Raw genomic sequence first — 17,419 nt, 5'->3', positions numbered from 1 at the left:
CTGCCTTGTAAAGTCATTACACTTTGTGCAATGTCATGCTTTCGGAGCCAGTGGACAGTCCTGCGTTCTGTCCCGGCATCGGGGGAAGCGGGCCTAGCGGAAGCACGTGCGCCTGTCACGTCAGCGCCTATAAATAGCCATCACCATCTAACGTAAACACTTTTTATAAAATCAATTAGGGATGCATTTTCCACGACCCAAACACAGCATGTCTGTCCTTGTTGCCTTGTGCCCCCCCCCCCCCCCCCCCCAAGGCAGACTTGGAAATAAAAGACTTGATTCCCCTTTGCGGCTGAAATTTGCACCAGAGGGGATGAGATTGCAAAACACACCATGGGAGAAGATGAGGAGATAGGAGGATATCAGGGTAGAATATCAGAGGATAAGGGGAAAATAAAATACAAGTGACCTCACTGATATCATCTACTGCAACTATGTCAGGGTTTTACTTTTTTACTGAGAGAGACAGAAGTCCCGGGGGGGGGGGCGGGGGGGGGGGGGGGGGGGCTTGAAAAATGAAAACAGGAAAAGCAGCGAGAACTGAGACAAGTGAGAGGAAAGAAATGACAAAAACAAGAGCAGCAGTTTCAGAGGCATTACAAGTGAGTTGGGGAGGAGGAGAGAAGAGGGCAGGAAGTACTTTTAAAGCAGTCAGCATTCGCTGAAATATGCAGAGTCTTACCTGCTCGGAGGCTGCAGTTAGCGGGATGGAGAAGTGAGGAGAGTCAAAGGGTCCCGGGGTGGTCTGGGTGGCAGGAGGGGAGGTGGGTGGTGGGGGGCGGGGGGGGGGGGGAAGGGGGTCTCGGTCCGGCTTCGAAGCGGGGCTGGTCCAGGAGAGGGGAGGAAGGATGGAGTGACAGGGAGCAGGGAGATGGGGAGGCTAAGGGGGAGAAGAAACGCTGCTCGCCTCTCCCTCTCTCTTTATCTCGTTTCTCCCTCCGACATTCACACACACACACACACACACACACACACACACAGTGTCACACGCGCTCCGAGGCAGACACCGGAACCCGGAGTCACTCAGATAATAGGCAGAGAAAAGAGTCTTTGCATTTACACATTCTGCCACGGGGAGAGGATAGGGTGAGCCCTCCTCCCACTCTCCTCCGGGCAGCCAACGGGAGGCTGCAGCGAGGCGCCGACGAGCCAATGGAAGCGGAGGCAGCCGGTGACTTCGCCCGAGCCAGTAAGTGCAATAGCTCATATCCAGTTGGAATAATTAGAGTACAGAAGGAAGAGCTTCCGCTTTTGAAGGACAGCCCGAGCGCTGTACTCCAGCCAGTGAGCGTGATTTAGTGCTGCCACAGACATTAGAGTGATTAGATTCTGGGCCACTTAACCCGACACAATATCGCAGCGTGCTTCTCTGCAGACCTGGCAAAAAGACATGCAGCCGCACAGAAGAGGAGCCCCCAGTCAGCCGGAGACAGAGAATCACTCAAAACAGGGAGGGCAGAAAAACGAGAGGCAGACGTGCTCACACTCACATATTAAAGGTGCCACATTATGCTCATATTCAGGTTCATACTTTTGTTTGGGTTACAACTTGAAAAGGCTTATGTGCTCTAATGTTCAGAAAAGGCATCAGTGTTCTCACACTGCCCATTCCTGCAGCTCCTCTTTTCACCCTCTATCTAAAACGCCTGGGTTTATTTTAACCCTGCCTCCCGATAAGTCCCGGTCTGCTCTGATTGGCCAGCTGGCCCAGTCTGTTGTGATCGGTCAACTGCTTTCGAAATGTGTAGGAAATGTCACGCCCCTTCACCAGAAAAGTGGAGATTGCAGGCGGGGTTACCCCAAAAGAGTTCAACTGTGACATCAGAGTGGGAGAGAAATCTGAACCAGTTGTTCAAAGCCAGGCTGTAGGGTTTAGCCAGCCCACGAGAAAACGACAGGATGGTTTTTTCTTCACAGTTTGCTCGGCCGGCAGTCTCCACAGATACCCAAATGTATGTGCACAAACACTGAAAAAGAGATTTTTGCGTATGTCACCTTTAACTCAGATTAACGCCCACATAATCAATTCCCTTGTGCCACATACGGCACATTTACACTCAGCAGCCCCCTGTAGCCATCATCAACGACTCTGAGCAGATAAATAGGGACAAAGTGTGAAATTTCGGCAGGCTGCTGTTGCTTGCGTGTTCGCTGAGGAGAATACTTCACTTCTGCAAGTCCTACAAACACACACATACACAATCGATGTCTCTGGCAAGCATCCAGCTTAACACATGATCAATGGTGAACTGTCAGGCTGAGGAGTGAAAAGCACATCATGACTCCGCTCGTCACGCTGCACGGGGAAGTGAAGGGAACACGCGCCTATAATGTTACATCAAGAACAGAGCAGGGAAGCAGGTTGCTTTGTAGTTGCTCTTTCTGTCACACAAACACGGCACTGCCACTTGCAGGTTTTCTGAGGGAAATCTCAGGGACGGGCAGCTGGTGGGGATGTAGGGTTTTTTTGATATACTGCTGTGAAACGTCAGGGTTTTTCTTCACAATAAACATGTGCCTTAACGATAAGTCTGCTTCACTGAGAAAAGAAAGTGTCCCCAATGAAAACTATCCAGCCATTTTTTCTCAACTTTTTGGGGGGGGGGGGGGCAGGGGCAGTGGCTGCCTGGCCTGACACACCAACAGAGCGCCAACATGCATCGACAAACGCTGTTACACTCACTTTCAACGATGCTTCTGTTCCACCAAGAACCTGAATCTGAATCTTGTGTTTGGAAACAAACTAACCAACTTAAGAAGATAAGGCAGCCAGCACTTTTTCCCAAAGTGCAGGATGAGTCGATGTTGACGTACATCCTACGAAGCGAACTTGGTGAGGATATAACCTGGGAGGGTATCTCCGGGTGATTAACCTTTGGAGCTCATCAGTGGTGGACAGGCATACACAGGCGCAGCAGAAACGGTATCTACCGAGTTTATCCTGAATCCTGTTTGCCTGCTAAGCATGAAAAAAAACTTTATGAATGTTTCAATGTTTTGACGATGTCACTGTGTTTGTGTGTGAGTGAGAGAGAGGGAGAGAGCTAGCGCTAGCACTAGCAACCGCTGGGCAAAGAGCACTGCACACAGCTCTACTCTGCTCTGACACAACAGCACAAAAAAGGTGAAAAGCCGCCATTTACTAGTCGTTGAAAAGACGTCCCTATAAAGTCTATTAAGTTTTAATTACTATTTTGGCTACATCTGGACCAAATCAGACGGACTAAAACATCCTAATTTTCAACAACTATTTTAGGGCTAAATTAAGGATATGACGGACCGACCAGATTTAGCCCAAAAAAACAATGTCCCAATGACGTGAAAAAAAAAGGTCATTATAAAACCCTGGCAGGACAAATAGAGTATATATAGTGTATATATTGTAGTCTATATACAATGCATGCAGGGTTTGAACCGCTCCTCCGATGCTTTTCCTTTTTTACCCATTTTAATTATTATTTTATTTTATCTTATTTTTTCCTAGGATAAAAATCAAGGAAGCCCTTAAAAAAAATGTTTAACTTCAACATCTCTTGTCAAACTTCAAACTATCCAGAGCACCGTTCACATATGAATCACATACAGTCGTCATGGTCCTTTTCAAAATGATGGCCTCTGGCATTCAAACAGATCCCCATGCACTACATTCGTCTTTATGGTTTAGTTCAGATTCTCATGCTTCGTGTGAAGCGATTTGCTTTTCATTTGAGGGAGACACAGAGACATGGTGGGTCAGGAAAGGATTCATACCCCTTCACTGAACCAATTAATACATTGATTAATGATTAAAAGGGAAAGTCGTACTTTTCCCCCTGCACCATGACAGAGATAAAAACATTTTTACTTTCTCAACAACTTCATTTTGACTTATCCAAAGTGTTTCCTTGTTCATTCAACTGATTTTTCATGAGTAACAAATGATTTTTAGAGAAAAAAAGGAAAAGCTGTTGCACGTGTGGGGCCTGCAGAACTTCCCATCACTCCCCTTTAAATGATGGTTTGCAGGGTCTTTAGTAATGAGGTTGTCAATACCTGACTGCATTATAACATGGTCAGGTATGCACAGCAACGCACTGTCAGTTAAGTGTGAAGTAAAATCCAGATATGTGTCTTTCTCTGAAATTGATATTGATACACAGGAGAAGCTGGAGAAAAAATACCCCTCGAGAACACTGGAGTCAGCCTGTATAATGGTATCATGAGATGGGACCCACATGCACAAGTCCTAATCAGAAAAAATCATTCCAGGGATATTTATTCTGTTGACATGACTTTTTTTTGCGTGTGGCTTCCTTCCACACGCAAGTTTGCATCTGAACAACACAATGACTGTAAATGAATTTGTGAATGTGCATTACATCATCCCTGAAAATAAAAAAAACAAAAAAACAACAACAGTCTAGAATCTGCAGTGGCACAATCTATAGCAATAGGGTCACAGCCTCATAGGGCAACACTGTCATTCACGCATGCAAAGTTTTACACAACGGGCACCGTCTGCGTGTGAGTGGGAGAGGAAGGGACATAAAAAATTCATTAGAAGATGGAAGGAGATGTCAAATCGAATGTGTAGCCAGCTGCACTGATGGCTCCGGCTACTGAGCTGCGTGAGGCTGGTGAGGTGCGTAGCTGCATGCGCAGTGGCACTGTGGACCTGACCTGGGTGAATTCTAAATGACACCCCCACAGAGGTCTCGTCAGCAAAAGGAGGGGTTGCAAAGAAATAAATGAATAAATAAGCAGTTACTTTGTAGTTAATCATAAAAAATGATAAACGCTTGCTTGGTTTGATTTGCCCTTTGATGTACAGCAACAGAGACTAAATATTTTCCCAAAGGGTGCTGCTACATTTTTGGCTGGAGCTGAAGAATCATTTCTCCCCAAGTGCCGCTAAGTGATATTTCCATGCAGGGGGGATGCATAAAATATTCATTAACCCAAATGCACAGGCGCAGATTGCATTAATTAAATGTAATCAATTACACAAAATTCAATCTGTAATAGCAAATCCGGTTTGGCCAGAACAGTAAATCATGATCTTTTTCACCTCGGTAGACAACATCATGTCCCTGAAGACTGTTTGAGAGGATGCGGCTTTACCTCCGCTCGGAATTCTATAGTACTTATAAGTATACAGTTATTATCCAAGAGTAAAAAAAAAGAAAAGGCACACGAGTAACACACCCAGGTGAGACTATATTGTATGACAGAGTGGTCAAAGCCCATCTTCGCACTGCCAGGAATATCCACTCCAGATAGCATCATCCTCCTCATCAAACATTTAAAGTCAGGAGGGAAAAGAAAAAAGACGAGACTTAAATGCCAGAGGATCCACAGGGGGATTTAAAGACTGGGGGGGTTGTTACTCATTATCTATCTAAATGTCAGTGGAATGTGAAAGCCTTGCAGAAGGACTTAAGTACTTCAGTCGCTACACAAATGTTGCTTTAGGCCTCCTTATTAGCCTTTCATTTGAGGGGGGAAACACGGGCTGGTCCAAGGCAGAATCCATTACAGCGGTGACACTCGCAGACGTTGGCTAATGATTTATGGCGGACGGTCTTTCTCCACACACACACACTCAGCTTTCCTGTACGTGAGCCTAAAGTCGGTAGCCCTCCTCTCGAATAAAACACGCGTCATAAAATGGAATCCTCCCCGTAACAACAGCGCGAGTGCAGCGCTAGATTTAGGTTAACGTGACGGGGAGTCGCCGGCAATGAATAAACACAGTCCAGAGGCCTGACAACTGTGGCTTTCTGCTCCCGCCCGATATCTGCTTGTCACCTTGTCGTATAATTACTGTCGCCGGATCATTCTCGGTGCACGCAGTTATTACTTAGCACCCGCTAAATATAGCTTCCCCCAGGCAGCCCAGTGTGATAGCGCTTTTGCGGCAAAGCCAGCTGCGGGTTGTTACATCCCGACCACCCCCCACCCACTCTAACCTCAGAGTCAGTCAAGACTTAAATGGATGATGTGCCACTCAGTGAGTTATGTTTGGGGGCCGGGGGGTGGGTTTCCCCCTGAAGATTTACTCGAGCAGGGAGAGAGAGGAATTGGACAGAGTTATTATGCTAGTTTATTTTTCTTTCAAACAGGGAATTATTATAAGCCTTATAGCTCAGTGGGTTGAGATGCTTAAGCGGCAGATTTGATGAAATTGAGGGGGGGGGGGGGGTTGTATTTACTGATTACTTTTAGGGAACGCAGATTTTTTTTCCATGATTGGGGTTGGCGAACGGATAAGAGTTGGGCCTCTGTCCTGTCAGCTACACTTGATTCTTAGTTGGCATCATGCCTTCGGGCTCCACATATTTAATACCGACATGTTTACAAGTTTACTGAAAATGTCACACTTGAAAGAAACTGACCACAGCAAAGTTTTTTTTTTTACAGTTTTCACTATCCTCTATTCAATTACAGGCTTGTCTATCACACAAATCCATGAAATTGTAAAATATAACAACATTAACCATCTTAAAAGCAAACTCATATAGATGCAGCTGCACATTCACAGGCTCTAAGCATCATGTCCGCCTAAATATCACGTCAAGTATTTTCTGTGATGGTAGATGATACGTCATATATTGATGTATAAATAGAAACAGATAAGATCAACAAACTGATCACAGTGGACATAAAGATGTTTACACAGATCATAACCTGATAGATCTATGAAGATCTATAGCAAACCTATAAATCAGTTGCCTCAATTGCCTGTGGTTCATTCTTACTTTGTTTGCATGACCATGAAACTTTAACGTTGTGATATAACTCTAGTATTACTACACAGAATCAAATTGTGGTTGGAAGGAAGTGAAAACTAGCGGAGGCATTCATTTTTGAAAATGTAATATTCTTTATTTGGGCACAGTAAAATTTATTTGATTATGGTAAAGATTCAGCAAGCATTACAGCAGCGTTGTACATTATCCTTAGGGTGTCTTGGATGTTCAGCACACATTTCAACCTGTCCTGATTCTGTCCTATGAACCATTAAGACTCTAGTTTCTAGTAGACTTTGATTGATTTATTGGATTTCCATTCCTTGTGTATCTCTGTTAAGATCTCCCTAGTGTGTCTTTGCCTTAGTTAATTTACTTTTGTCAATCCTTGTTTCTTGTTTCTAGAGTTGTTGTTGCTGTTTCCTGTTTTATTCTGATGTCCCATTCCCTCGTGTCTCTGTACTTCCTGTCCACCTGTGTGTTCGACGTCTTTACTATTATCGTGTCTCCTGCCCCGGTGATTGTCCACACCTGTTCCTAATGAGTCTCACCTGTGTCTCGTTACCCGTTGCCCTCTCGAGTGTATATAGGCCCTGTGCTTCCCTCAGTCAGTCAGTCAGTCAGTCAGTCAGTCAGTCAGTCAGTCAGTCAGTCAGTTCGTCTGGGGCCTGTTCCAGGAAGCAGGCTTTGCTAAAACTCTGAGTATTTTAACCCTGAACAGAGGGGAACTCTGGGTTTTCCGTTCCGGAAAGCGGGTGAACTTAAACTGTAGGTCAGTTACCATGGTAACTGAGGCTGTGAACCTAACCTGCTCGCTGGCAGGTTTTTCTTGAAAAGAAAAACCCCGCAGAGTTTCTCCTTAACTCCTCGCTTTTCCTGAACCTGACCTAGCTGTCAGGAAATGACGCGTCCTTTCCTCGTCAACCCGATCGATATGGAAGCAGAGACAGGATGTTCAGACCACGATACCGTTTCTCTCACAATCAATCACATATCTGAACAACATTCTCCGGCCCTTATTTCAGCATTATAATGTGGCAGACTTGCCCCAACCAGATCATCTTTGCCTTTACATTTTTTTTTGAACGGTAGTTTTCTGTACAACAAATTAAAAATAGCCACTGATGTTTTCTTTGTGGAATCTGATTAAAACCATATGCCTTACCTATCTGCACCAAATCATTAAATAACATTGTACATTTTTCAGACGTGAGCAACAAGAATCGAACCCCAGCCTCTCGCAAGTGGACAGTGTCACTAACCATTATACCAGCATCTCAGACACGACAGTTGTGGTAAATTGTGAAAATATCAGATCGTTATTAATCATTTGATATTTTTATTCAGTCTTACATGTCGACTCGGGCAGTAACTTTTTTTTCCAACATCACCTGTCTGTCCTCACCAGCTGATGCTCTTTCTCAGAACGTGCTTATTTTCTCCATAAACACAAAGTCGTATCTCCAACTCTAACGGTGTGATGTTACTGGTTTTCACCTCGGTTGCCATGGTGACTCGTAGTTGCGGAGCTCCATTGATGATGGCTTTTTAAATTCGCCGAGCACAAGCGTAACTGAGTGTGAAAATATTCAGAGTTGATAACTAACTGACTCAGGACTGTTTTTCTGGAACCGAAAACCGAGTTTCTCATCTGAGAGTAGATCAGTCAGAGTTCAGGTTTTAGTTCAAAGTTTTTTTAAACCTGCTTCCTGGAATAGGCCCCCGCCCGGTCTGTTGTTATATCCGTGCTGTATTTCCTGGTGTTTTTGGTTTCAGTGTTTTTGCACCGTGGATTTCTTTTGTCTGATGTTTCCAACTAGAAAGACTGTAAGTCTCTTTTTGTTTTCTTTAATCAAAATGGTTTATTATTTGCACTCTACACTTGGGTCCTGCTCCTTCACCCTGTGACATCCAGTGAAGGGTTAGAATAGACAAAAGGAATCACAATTTGATTAAAAGGGTAAACTCCAAACGTTTGGAGTCGAGCTATAAGATTTTAACAGAAGTTTATACGTGACTCAATTTTTCCAAGAAAATCCATAAGGTGAACTGGCAGGCCCTTGATGAGTTGGCATAGAAATGACCCCTGGGCTTGCCTATAGATTTATAGATCTATTGATTTGCCTAGTATCGATTCCTGTAGTTGACATGGTACTGTATATTTTGATTAGGTGCAGAGTATCTTTTTTAATCAGACAGGTGGTTTAGAGGCCATCAAGATCAATGATGCACTCTGAAGTGTTGTACTATAGCATAGGGCTGCAGCTATTGAGTATTTTAGTAATCGAGTATTCTAACGATTATTCCATTGATTAATCGAGTAATCGGATGAGAAATACTTTTGCTTTATTGAGAGGAGTGTTGATCTTTTGTCCTGCCCGTCGCCCAGACCGTAGTCGGGGAGAACAGAGATAGTTTCTCCAGGGCTGAAGCAGTCTACCAACCCCTTATTTTCCCTCCAACAGCACGGTTAACAGGCACACGGAGACTTCTGTGTGGAACCGAGGCGTTGCTGCATTTATTATTGGACATCAGCTGTTGGCATAGACACCGGACTTCTGGCTTCTCCGCTCCTTTTTGTCTCTCTCTCTTGTCGCTCTCTCGCTGCATGCACGTACACACACACACTACACACATAGTCCACGCACTGCCCTGTTCACAACTGGAGTTACGCCACTCATACAACAGGAGCAATAGTCACCTCCACTCAAAGCGTCGCACCCCCCCGCCAAGCTGCTCTGAGGGCAACGACGGACCGAGATTTTGTTTTTTATCAGCTAAATGATCCCAAACTTTGGACACTTTTTGTTGTTTGTTAGTGTGTCAGTAGATCCAGCACTTTGACTTTACTTCCTGCAACTTGACAGGTTGGCGGAGAAATACAACTATGAAGATTTTATCTTCGTTCAAGGTAGCACAGTGGTAAAATGATCAACAGAGCAAAGAAACCAATCAGGATCAAACCGGCCCACATGTGAACATGAAATAACTCATCCTAGTAGTATATAGTAACCATACACTGTATATGTCATAATGGACTTAGTCGCTAAAAATTTAGCCAATGTTGAAAGGGCCAAATCGTGTTTTCTCTGGAATCACCAGCAGAGGGCGACTCACAGGTTCCAAAAATAAGTCAGTTTCTAAGTCAGTTTCTTTACTGACGTGCTTCTTATGTCAGACTACATTTTCCTGAAGAGTTAATGGTTCAATCACTACTTTCTTAGTCTTCACTTAGTCTTCTTCAATACAGCTTAATGTTCATTTAGAAAATGATGGTCTGATTTAAGGTAAAATAGACGATAAATCACCGTATGCATTGGGGTGTTTGATCGACAGCTGGTCTATCCAATGGTTGCAGGTGTAGGTGGGCGTGCAGTGGAAGAGCTCCCTGTCAGACCCGCCCCCAATTCTACGTCCGGTTGCAAAAACACAACATGGCACTGATCAAAATGCGAAACTCAAGGGTTCAAGACAACAGGTCACAAACCAATGGGTGACGTCACGGTGGGTTGCCACTTCCGCCTCATCCGCCATCATGTGAGACTCAACGCAACAACAGCAACAGAGCAAATGATACGAATTGAGCACCAATGGCCTGCACCACAAGGGTTTGTCACTGCGTTGATCAAAGTGCATACAGTACAGTAGTACAGCACTAACAGGGCACCGAACCCAGCAGCAAGCGCAGGGCAAAATACAGGGTGTCTGAAAGGGGCATTACTTTTTTATTTTCAGACTGCTCGCTTGGCTCCGGGTCTTCTTTGTAGCCTCATGCACAGGGACTCCAGGTGATGTGGGACATGCTCGAGGAAAATTCAGTGTTGTGATTAGTTTTCCCCTCAGCGAGTTCTGCTAACACATTTACCTCTGATGCATGTGTGCTTTAAGACTATTTTTGTAATAACTTACTCAGCAGTATGTACTGGATTTTTTTTTAAATACATATTTCACATGTGTTGTCTTCCAGTTGCATTTAGACCTGCTGATAATTGATACAGTACCTCAGACTGCTGCTCTCCATACTCCTGAACAATTTTTTTTTTTTTTTTTTAGTTTGCAACACTGAACACATCTGCAGCTGTTTTGTTTTTTGGCATTTGATATTCAATGTTTACATTATTCTATTTCTGTCACCTGATGTGCTAAAATAACGGGAAGAGGAAAAACAATGTTGTACCACTGCCTTAACTCGAGCCTGTCAAGACAGACACACACACACACACACACACACACACTTACATGCCATTATAATCAGGGGTAGGACTTTTTTGTCCTGTCATTTTGAGCATCAAAATTTGATAACATTTTGCAGAAAATCTAAGTTATTGAACTCATTTCCCCATTTTTAACCCCATGTTATTTTGAATATTGTTTTTCTAAGTGTATTTTTACACTTTTTTATATATATATATATATATATATTTTTTTTTTTATAGATGTAAAACACTTTGGGATTATGTATCTGTGAAAAATAAATCTACATACTGTACTTATCATATCACACTTACCTCTCATATGGTTGGCTGAACTGCCACTCTTTGGCGAAACGGCTGTTTTCAATTGGTGATGATGATGGTGATGATGAAGAGGATGATGATGATGATGATGATGATGTTTTAAGGCTTGCAATGACAGAATTTCTGTGATTCCATGCACATTAATATCAAGTTGGTCGTGACTTGTTATCGTTTCATGGCAAGCAAGAGAAACAAACTGTACGTTTCGCGCGGTGTCCTCCACCTCCAGTGTTTTTTCCATATCTTGTTCGATGTCCATCACCTGCTCTTTTTATATCTTCAAGACAAAGGTGTTAGTACTTTGACTTTGTCAGTTTCTCGCAGCTCCACAGCAGCAACGAGGCTCCTCCTTCACACATTCTCCTCTCGAACGCCACCAAAGAGCGTTAACCTTGTCCAAGAGCGCTTGTCCTTGGTACTCATCCAGTTGAGATGCATGTCTCCCTTCAGTCAAGTTTTTTCCAGGGTGTGTCACTCCCCAGTCCCCATCGTCTTTCCTTGACAGCCGCCATGTTGCTTTTCAGCGGTGACACGCGACATCTACCTGTGCGTTTTTCCTCACCCTGACCGTGACCTGACAGGCACACAGCCAGAAATCTCCAAGCTGTTCTCCTTTGTGTTCCTTTCATTGCAGAAAAGATCTATTCCCTATCCTGAAAATCTTAGGGTTTTTTTGTTTTATTTTTGGATTTCTGCTTTATTGTGTGAATTGTGTTGCTGACTACATGATTCCCCACGCTGTATTGCATATGCTCCATAGTCCCAGGTGCATGAGCTATAAGGGAAAAGACTTTTGATTGCTTTTAGTATTAAAACAACATAAAGCTTTAATATTCCATGGCATGACTTGCAAAACAAACAAAATGATAGTAAAAACAGTAAGTAAAATAACAGTTTTAGTGAAATATCCAGATATTATATTTTTTATCAATCATCCAACTCCCTTCCAATCTTTGTCACAATTGGACAAGGCCCGGTTAGATGTTTCTTAATGCTAAGCTGAGCTAAGATAACCAGCTGCTTGTTGTAGTTTCATATTTAAAGGAGCTTTAATCAATATTTTTTATAATAAAACAATTTGAAAACAATATGACAAAGTGGCTCATAGTGATAAACCAACATACATTTATGGTGACATTCAGCTCATTGTAGAGTTTTGCTTCACTCTTCATGCATCATTTAGGCCCGCAGCTGTTTTTTCGGAGAAACTGCTCCTGAGTGTCAGATCCCCGGACCTTGTTTGGGACCTTTAGTTCAGGGAAAACTACCAGGACTGAACACCAGCCGGTCAAGGGCAAGGAAAGATCGCTCTGCCTCAGCACCTCAGTTTCTGAGCCAGGAAAAATCATGTAAGTGGCCCGCAGCATTAAATCCAATCCTCACACTATTCTGCAGAGATGAATGGACAAGCCTAGAGAGTATAAGGACATATTCAACACTGTAAAATATGTTTTTGCCTTTTTAAAGACACAACCTGCAACTATGAATGTCTACATTACAATTGCTGACCTAAACTAATTACAGTATTTGAAATGCATCAGCGTTAAATACTACCTTGTGTTGGGCTGGAACCATATCATTCTGCTGAATGCTCTAATTTAGCTTCTTATTATTTAATCCTCATCGTATAACTTCACTGGCTGTGTGGTACATGGCTACAGCTTGCCAGCAGTGTCTGCAGTTACGTGAATGTTCTGGGCTGCAGATAAAAAAGTTACAATCCACTATGATGATCTAAAGGTGAGGAACCATCAGAGAGTGTCTTGTGGTGTACATATCATTTTAGACTAACCATCAAATGAGGCCAACTCTGAATACTTCAAATTAATCTTCTTAATCAAGTATTATCTCGAAATGCCTACTAACTTTAAAGAAGAGATTTAAGGGGATTTCATAAGCCATCGCCAAAGACTGGTTGACCTAATTCAGTTCTCTTTTAAAATCCACTTTACGTAGACCTACAGCCAATGTGTTCACGATAAGCTGGTAATTTCATTTAGAAATAGAATTACCGCCTCATGGTTGTACGCCTCCGCCGAAAAGTCAAGTTGCAGTTTACGTCTGTCTGTCCAGCCTCATATGTAGTGAAGGCTGAAGATTTCAAAAATGGGATATATTGTATGCGTATGTTGTCATAATTAGTGTCAAAAATGTGTTTTGTGAGGTCACAGGACCCTTGACCTTTGAACACCAAAATCACATCACTCCGTTAAAGTAGATGTTTGTGCCCGATGTAGAGAAATTCCCTCCAGGCGCTGCTGTTACATCGCGTATACAAGAATGGGATGGACGTACATGCAAACATATGTGCGAATGGACAGACAATCCGAAAACATGTAGTGAAAATTTTGAAGGAATGCATTAAAAGTGTTTGAATGTATTTTGACATAATTTATGTGCGAATCCTTCTTGTAGCCAAAAATCTGTTTTGTGACGTTACAGTGACCTTGACCTTTGGCTAAATGTGGAGAAAAAAAAATCCCTCAAGGCGTTGCTGAGATATCACTTTCACAAGGAGAAGAGCATGTGTTGTGAGGTCACAGTGACCTTGACCTTTGACATTAGATAATCAAAATCTAATCAGGGGTGCGGTCGAATTGTCCTTCCTATCTACTATTCCTATCTACTATTCCTTGACCTCAGTGGAAAACGTCATGCAGTCAAGGAAAGGTGCAAAGGAGAAACTGATAGGAAAAGTCGACAGCGCTGCTCAGAGAATCCGACTCGACTTTCACATTACTACGTCATCACGCAACGCCGGATGTTATTGACGTGCGTCTGACGTGGTGAAACTACAAATTTCCGAAGATGGACTGAAAAATGCTGAATGGAGCTGCTGCGTTTAACCACCGTGTGACATCAGATGTAAATTATTCATATGCAACGGTAACTAACATGATGACGTGCGTCTCTTCTGGGTCATGTTCATACTCTTCTACTTCTACTCCTATTTCAGATTGAATCGTTTACTTTCGTGCATGGCACGTCATGTTAAATATCGCTGCTGCAATGAATTGTGGGGCGTCTATATCTCCTTTCCTTTCGCATAGGAAGGTCCAGTGTACTGTATGCTAAAGGAGATAGGAAAGGAGGCATTGAAGAATGAAAAATGTCAACATTGACAATCAGGTTCACTCATGCTGGAAGCACAGGAGAGAGAGTACGACTGATTTACTAAGTGGACAGATAAAAAAGATCAATATCGATGCAGCACATATCAAATTTTTACTTTCCTCACATTTTTCCACCTTATCAAAAGCTGATGCCCACATTACCCACAATGCAAATGGACCACCAACAGTTCAATCAGAAGTTTGACTGTGGCTGTTAGCTGCCATTCGCCGCATGTCCCATGCGCCGTTCTTCTTCACATTTGCTGCCTGCCTGTCAATGTTTTCAAAATCCCCTTCGCTACGCGACAACAACCTGCAAGCTTATGAACTACATGCTGAAAAATGTTTTGTTTTTTTTAAAAGATTTGGATTTGGCAGTCATGATTTTTTTTGTGGTTATTTGTAGTGTTAACCCCGCAGGGATCAGACCTCCAACCCCCCAAGGCCGAGGTTTTCTTTACCCCAGACCATTCTCGAGCGTTGACGCAGTGCTGAGGAGGAGGTCTGTTTGATGAGGAGGAGGCAGGAGCAACAAACTTGATGTATACAATCAGTCCCCCTTTAACAATGTAATTAATTCCCCCAAATTTTTTGGGAACAATAAAGAATTCTTTATTACATTTCTGTATGACATTTCTTCTTTCAATAAGATTTTTTGTCATCACTATCATGGTCATACTGTAGTATGAGGTCATCCAATTAACCCCCGTGAGGTGCGACATGAACACAGCCCAAGAGTCCTGACAAATAGACACGATCAGAGAATTGAATTGAATTATCCTGCGGGTGTCGACCGACTGAAGGTTAACACGTGATGCACGACCGAGGCGTCACCGCGGGAGCTGATTTGTGGCGGGCGGAGTCGACACAGCCACGTCCATTTGAGCGGCACTTAAACCTTCTGGTCAGGGCCGCTGAGGGAAACGCATCGAGGTCACAGGAACAATCGGAGGGGGTCACTGGACGCCTCCGTTCGGTTCGGTGAATGAAATGATTCGCCACACTGTATAGGCTGATGTACAGTACGTCACATTATCGCTGTGGTTGAAATTAAAGACTTTAATTCGGTTCAGTGCCTGGGAGAAACAGTACAGCACATTTTTTGTTATTTAGAAAAAAAAATGGACACCACAGGTTCAGTCAGCACATCAGTAGCACTAAGGCCAAGTTAGTCTCTGAAATTCAACAGAAAGCTACTGTAAAAAAAAAAACCAACAACCCTGCCTGCTTTACAAACTGGGTTGTCTTGTCCCTAACACCCGTGACAACAATCACTCCACCACAGATTAGCAGCACACTAATCATTCCCAGCTTACTCTACTGGTTTCCTGCTTTTTTAGAAAAGTGGTGAAACAATCATTTTAGATTCAGCTGATTCATCACAGTGGTGTCTGTGTCTACAACAAGGTCGTTTAGATTCGGGGTAAAGAAAAAGAATCCGAAGGAGCAAAAGTCACTGTGACATTTGTGGAATGATGTAACACGGAGGAAGTGGTGTGATTTCTGCCTTAGGCAGTCCAGGCTGTGCGATCAGGAACAGTTTCCGATCGGAAGCTGTTTTTGAAAGAGAATTAAATGTTTTTTGTGCTGTGTTGAATATAAATGAGGGTATTAAGCTTCTTTTTTTTCCCCTAGTAATTTTGTTTGTCTTACATAACTTCATTTAAAAATAAATATCTATTTTCTTTAAATTTAAAATAGTCCTTAAACATTTGCTGTACCCCATCATAACCCACAATTCTAAAATGAAATTGTAAAAAATGTGGAAATGATTCATACCTAAAATAGGAAAAAAAACAACTGGATGGATATAGCATTTTTTGAAACAGTTCAAAAGGTAAAACATTGATAACATCAAATAAAACAAAAAGAACGTACAACAAACATGTAATATACAGAATTTAAAAAACAAATGGATACAATTTGAGAAGGCGTTAGCTTCTCCGCTGTCGATCTACCCCCTAAAATATTTGCCAGTGCCCCCAAGAACGAGGGTCGAGCCCCCCCGCTCTGTTCGACCCATTTCTTTGGCGTTTGTGGAGGGGAGGAGCAGACGATGCAAGGCGTCTCTGCCAAGCGAAGATCGGAAGGGCCAGTTCACTGGACGCCACGTGTTCACAAGGAGTGTGATCAGGAAATTTAAAAAAAAACACATGTCTGCTTGGACAGTAAAACTGTGTTTAACTAGGGCCCAGAACGAAACAAGAAAAACAAAAACAACAAAAGGAGGACGGACAGGATTTATTTTTTGGAGTGTGATATGATGGCGTTCTCGATGCAGAGAACGATGTAGGAGCCGGAGCAGCTGCTGGAGGTCTGCTGCAGGAGCTGGCCGCTCTGCAGCGACGAGGCCAGGCCCGTCACGGGGTGGTCGCCGGCCCGCCATGTTTCACAGTAGTGGTCCATTTGCCTGTGGCCTTTGTTGCTTGATCCATGCCAGACCATTTTCTCGGGCCTGTGGCAAAGCAAAGACAAGCAGAGGTCAGAATCCATCCATCCATCCATCCATCCAGCCACTATCGATACCAAGGGTTCTCAACCTTTTCTACTTCAAGGCCCACTTTTATTTATACTTGCAACGGGACAGGGCCCATTAAAAAAGGATCCCAAATAATTTTGGCTAATCTTCTCTTTTCTACACCTCATTTGAGAGCGTCAAGCCACAAATTGGGCTTTGGGCTGCGTCGTCACCTCCATTAACACAACCATATTTAATGAAGACCGAATTGTATCTACGCACACATTTAACATGTTATATATATATATAGTAATGCCACTTCTCCATCCTTCGCCACACCACAACCTACCACTCAGCTTGCTTAGGCTAACTGTCAACAAACTGAGTGCCTGACTTGTTAAATCTTTTTAAAGATATTTTTTGGGGCATTTTTTAAGTCTTTATTTGACAGGACAGCGGCCGCTGCAGGAGGAGCATCCGTACTAGCATTTGAGCATCCAATTACTATTATATTATTAGATTAATCAACTTAAATAAAAAAATATGTATACTGTATTTTTTGATTTAGCTGAAAACATTTGGCCCAGGGGTTGAGAAAGTCTG

At 43.1% G+C, this 17,419-nt stretch overlaps 2 protein-coding genes across 11 annotated transcripts in view; both read right to left on the bottom strand.

Moving 5' to 3' along the window:
• Positions 1-1,106, bottom strand: part of pcbp3 (poly(rC) binding protein 3) — a 72,026-nt gene extending 70,920 nt beyond the window's left edge. For 2 of the 8 annotated variants that reach the window (XM_035604546.2, XM_035604547.2), the window contains exon 1: positions 683-1,084. The gene's annotated coding sequence lies outside the window, so the exon portion shown is untranslated. Of the gene's footprint in view, positions 1-682 lie in introns of all 8 variants that reach the window. The other 6 variants (XM_035604553.2, XM_035604552.2, XM_035604551.2 and 3 more) reach the window with 6 other exon arrangements.
• A 14,296-nt stretch (positions 1,107-15,402) lies between these two features.
• The window catches only part of col18a1a (collagen type XVIII alpha 1 chain a), a 73,188-nt gene continuing 71,171 nt past the window's right edge, over positions 15,403-17,419 (bottom strand). For all 3 annotated transcript variants that reach the window (XM_035603983.2, XM_047337242.1, XM_047337243.1), the window contains one exon: positions 15,403-16,813. In XM_035603983.2, coding sequence (XP_035459876.2) covers positions 16,600-16,813 — 214 coding nt within the window. In that variant the 3' untranslated portion in view covers positions 15,403-16,599. The remainder of the gene's footprint in view (positions 16,814-17,419) is intronic.

This window comes from Scophthalmus maximus, chromosome 14, assembly GCF_022379125.1.
Source record: "Scophthalmus maximus strain ysfricsl-2021 chromosome 14, ASM2237912v1, whole genome shotgun sequence".
Classification (NCBI taxonomy): domain Eukaryota; kingdom Metazoa; phylum Chordata; class Actinopteri; order Pleuronectiformes; family Scophthalmidae; genus Scophthalmus; species Scophthalmus maximus.
The sequence above is the reverse complement of the archived record's forward strand: the minus strand, read 5'-3'. Positions and strand labels throughout refer to the sequence as shown.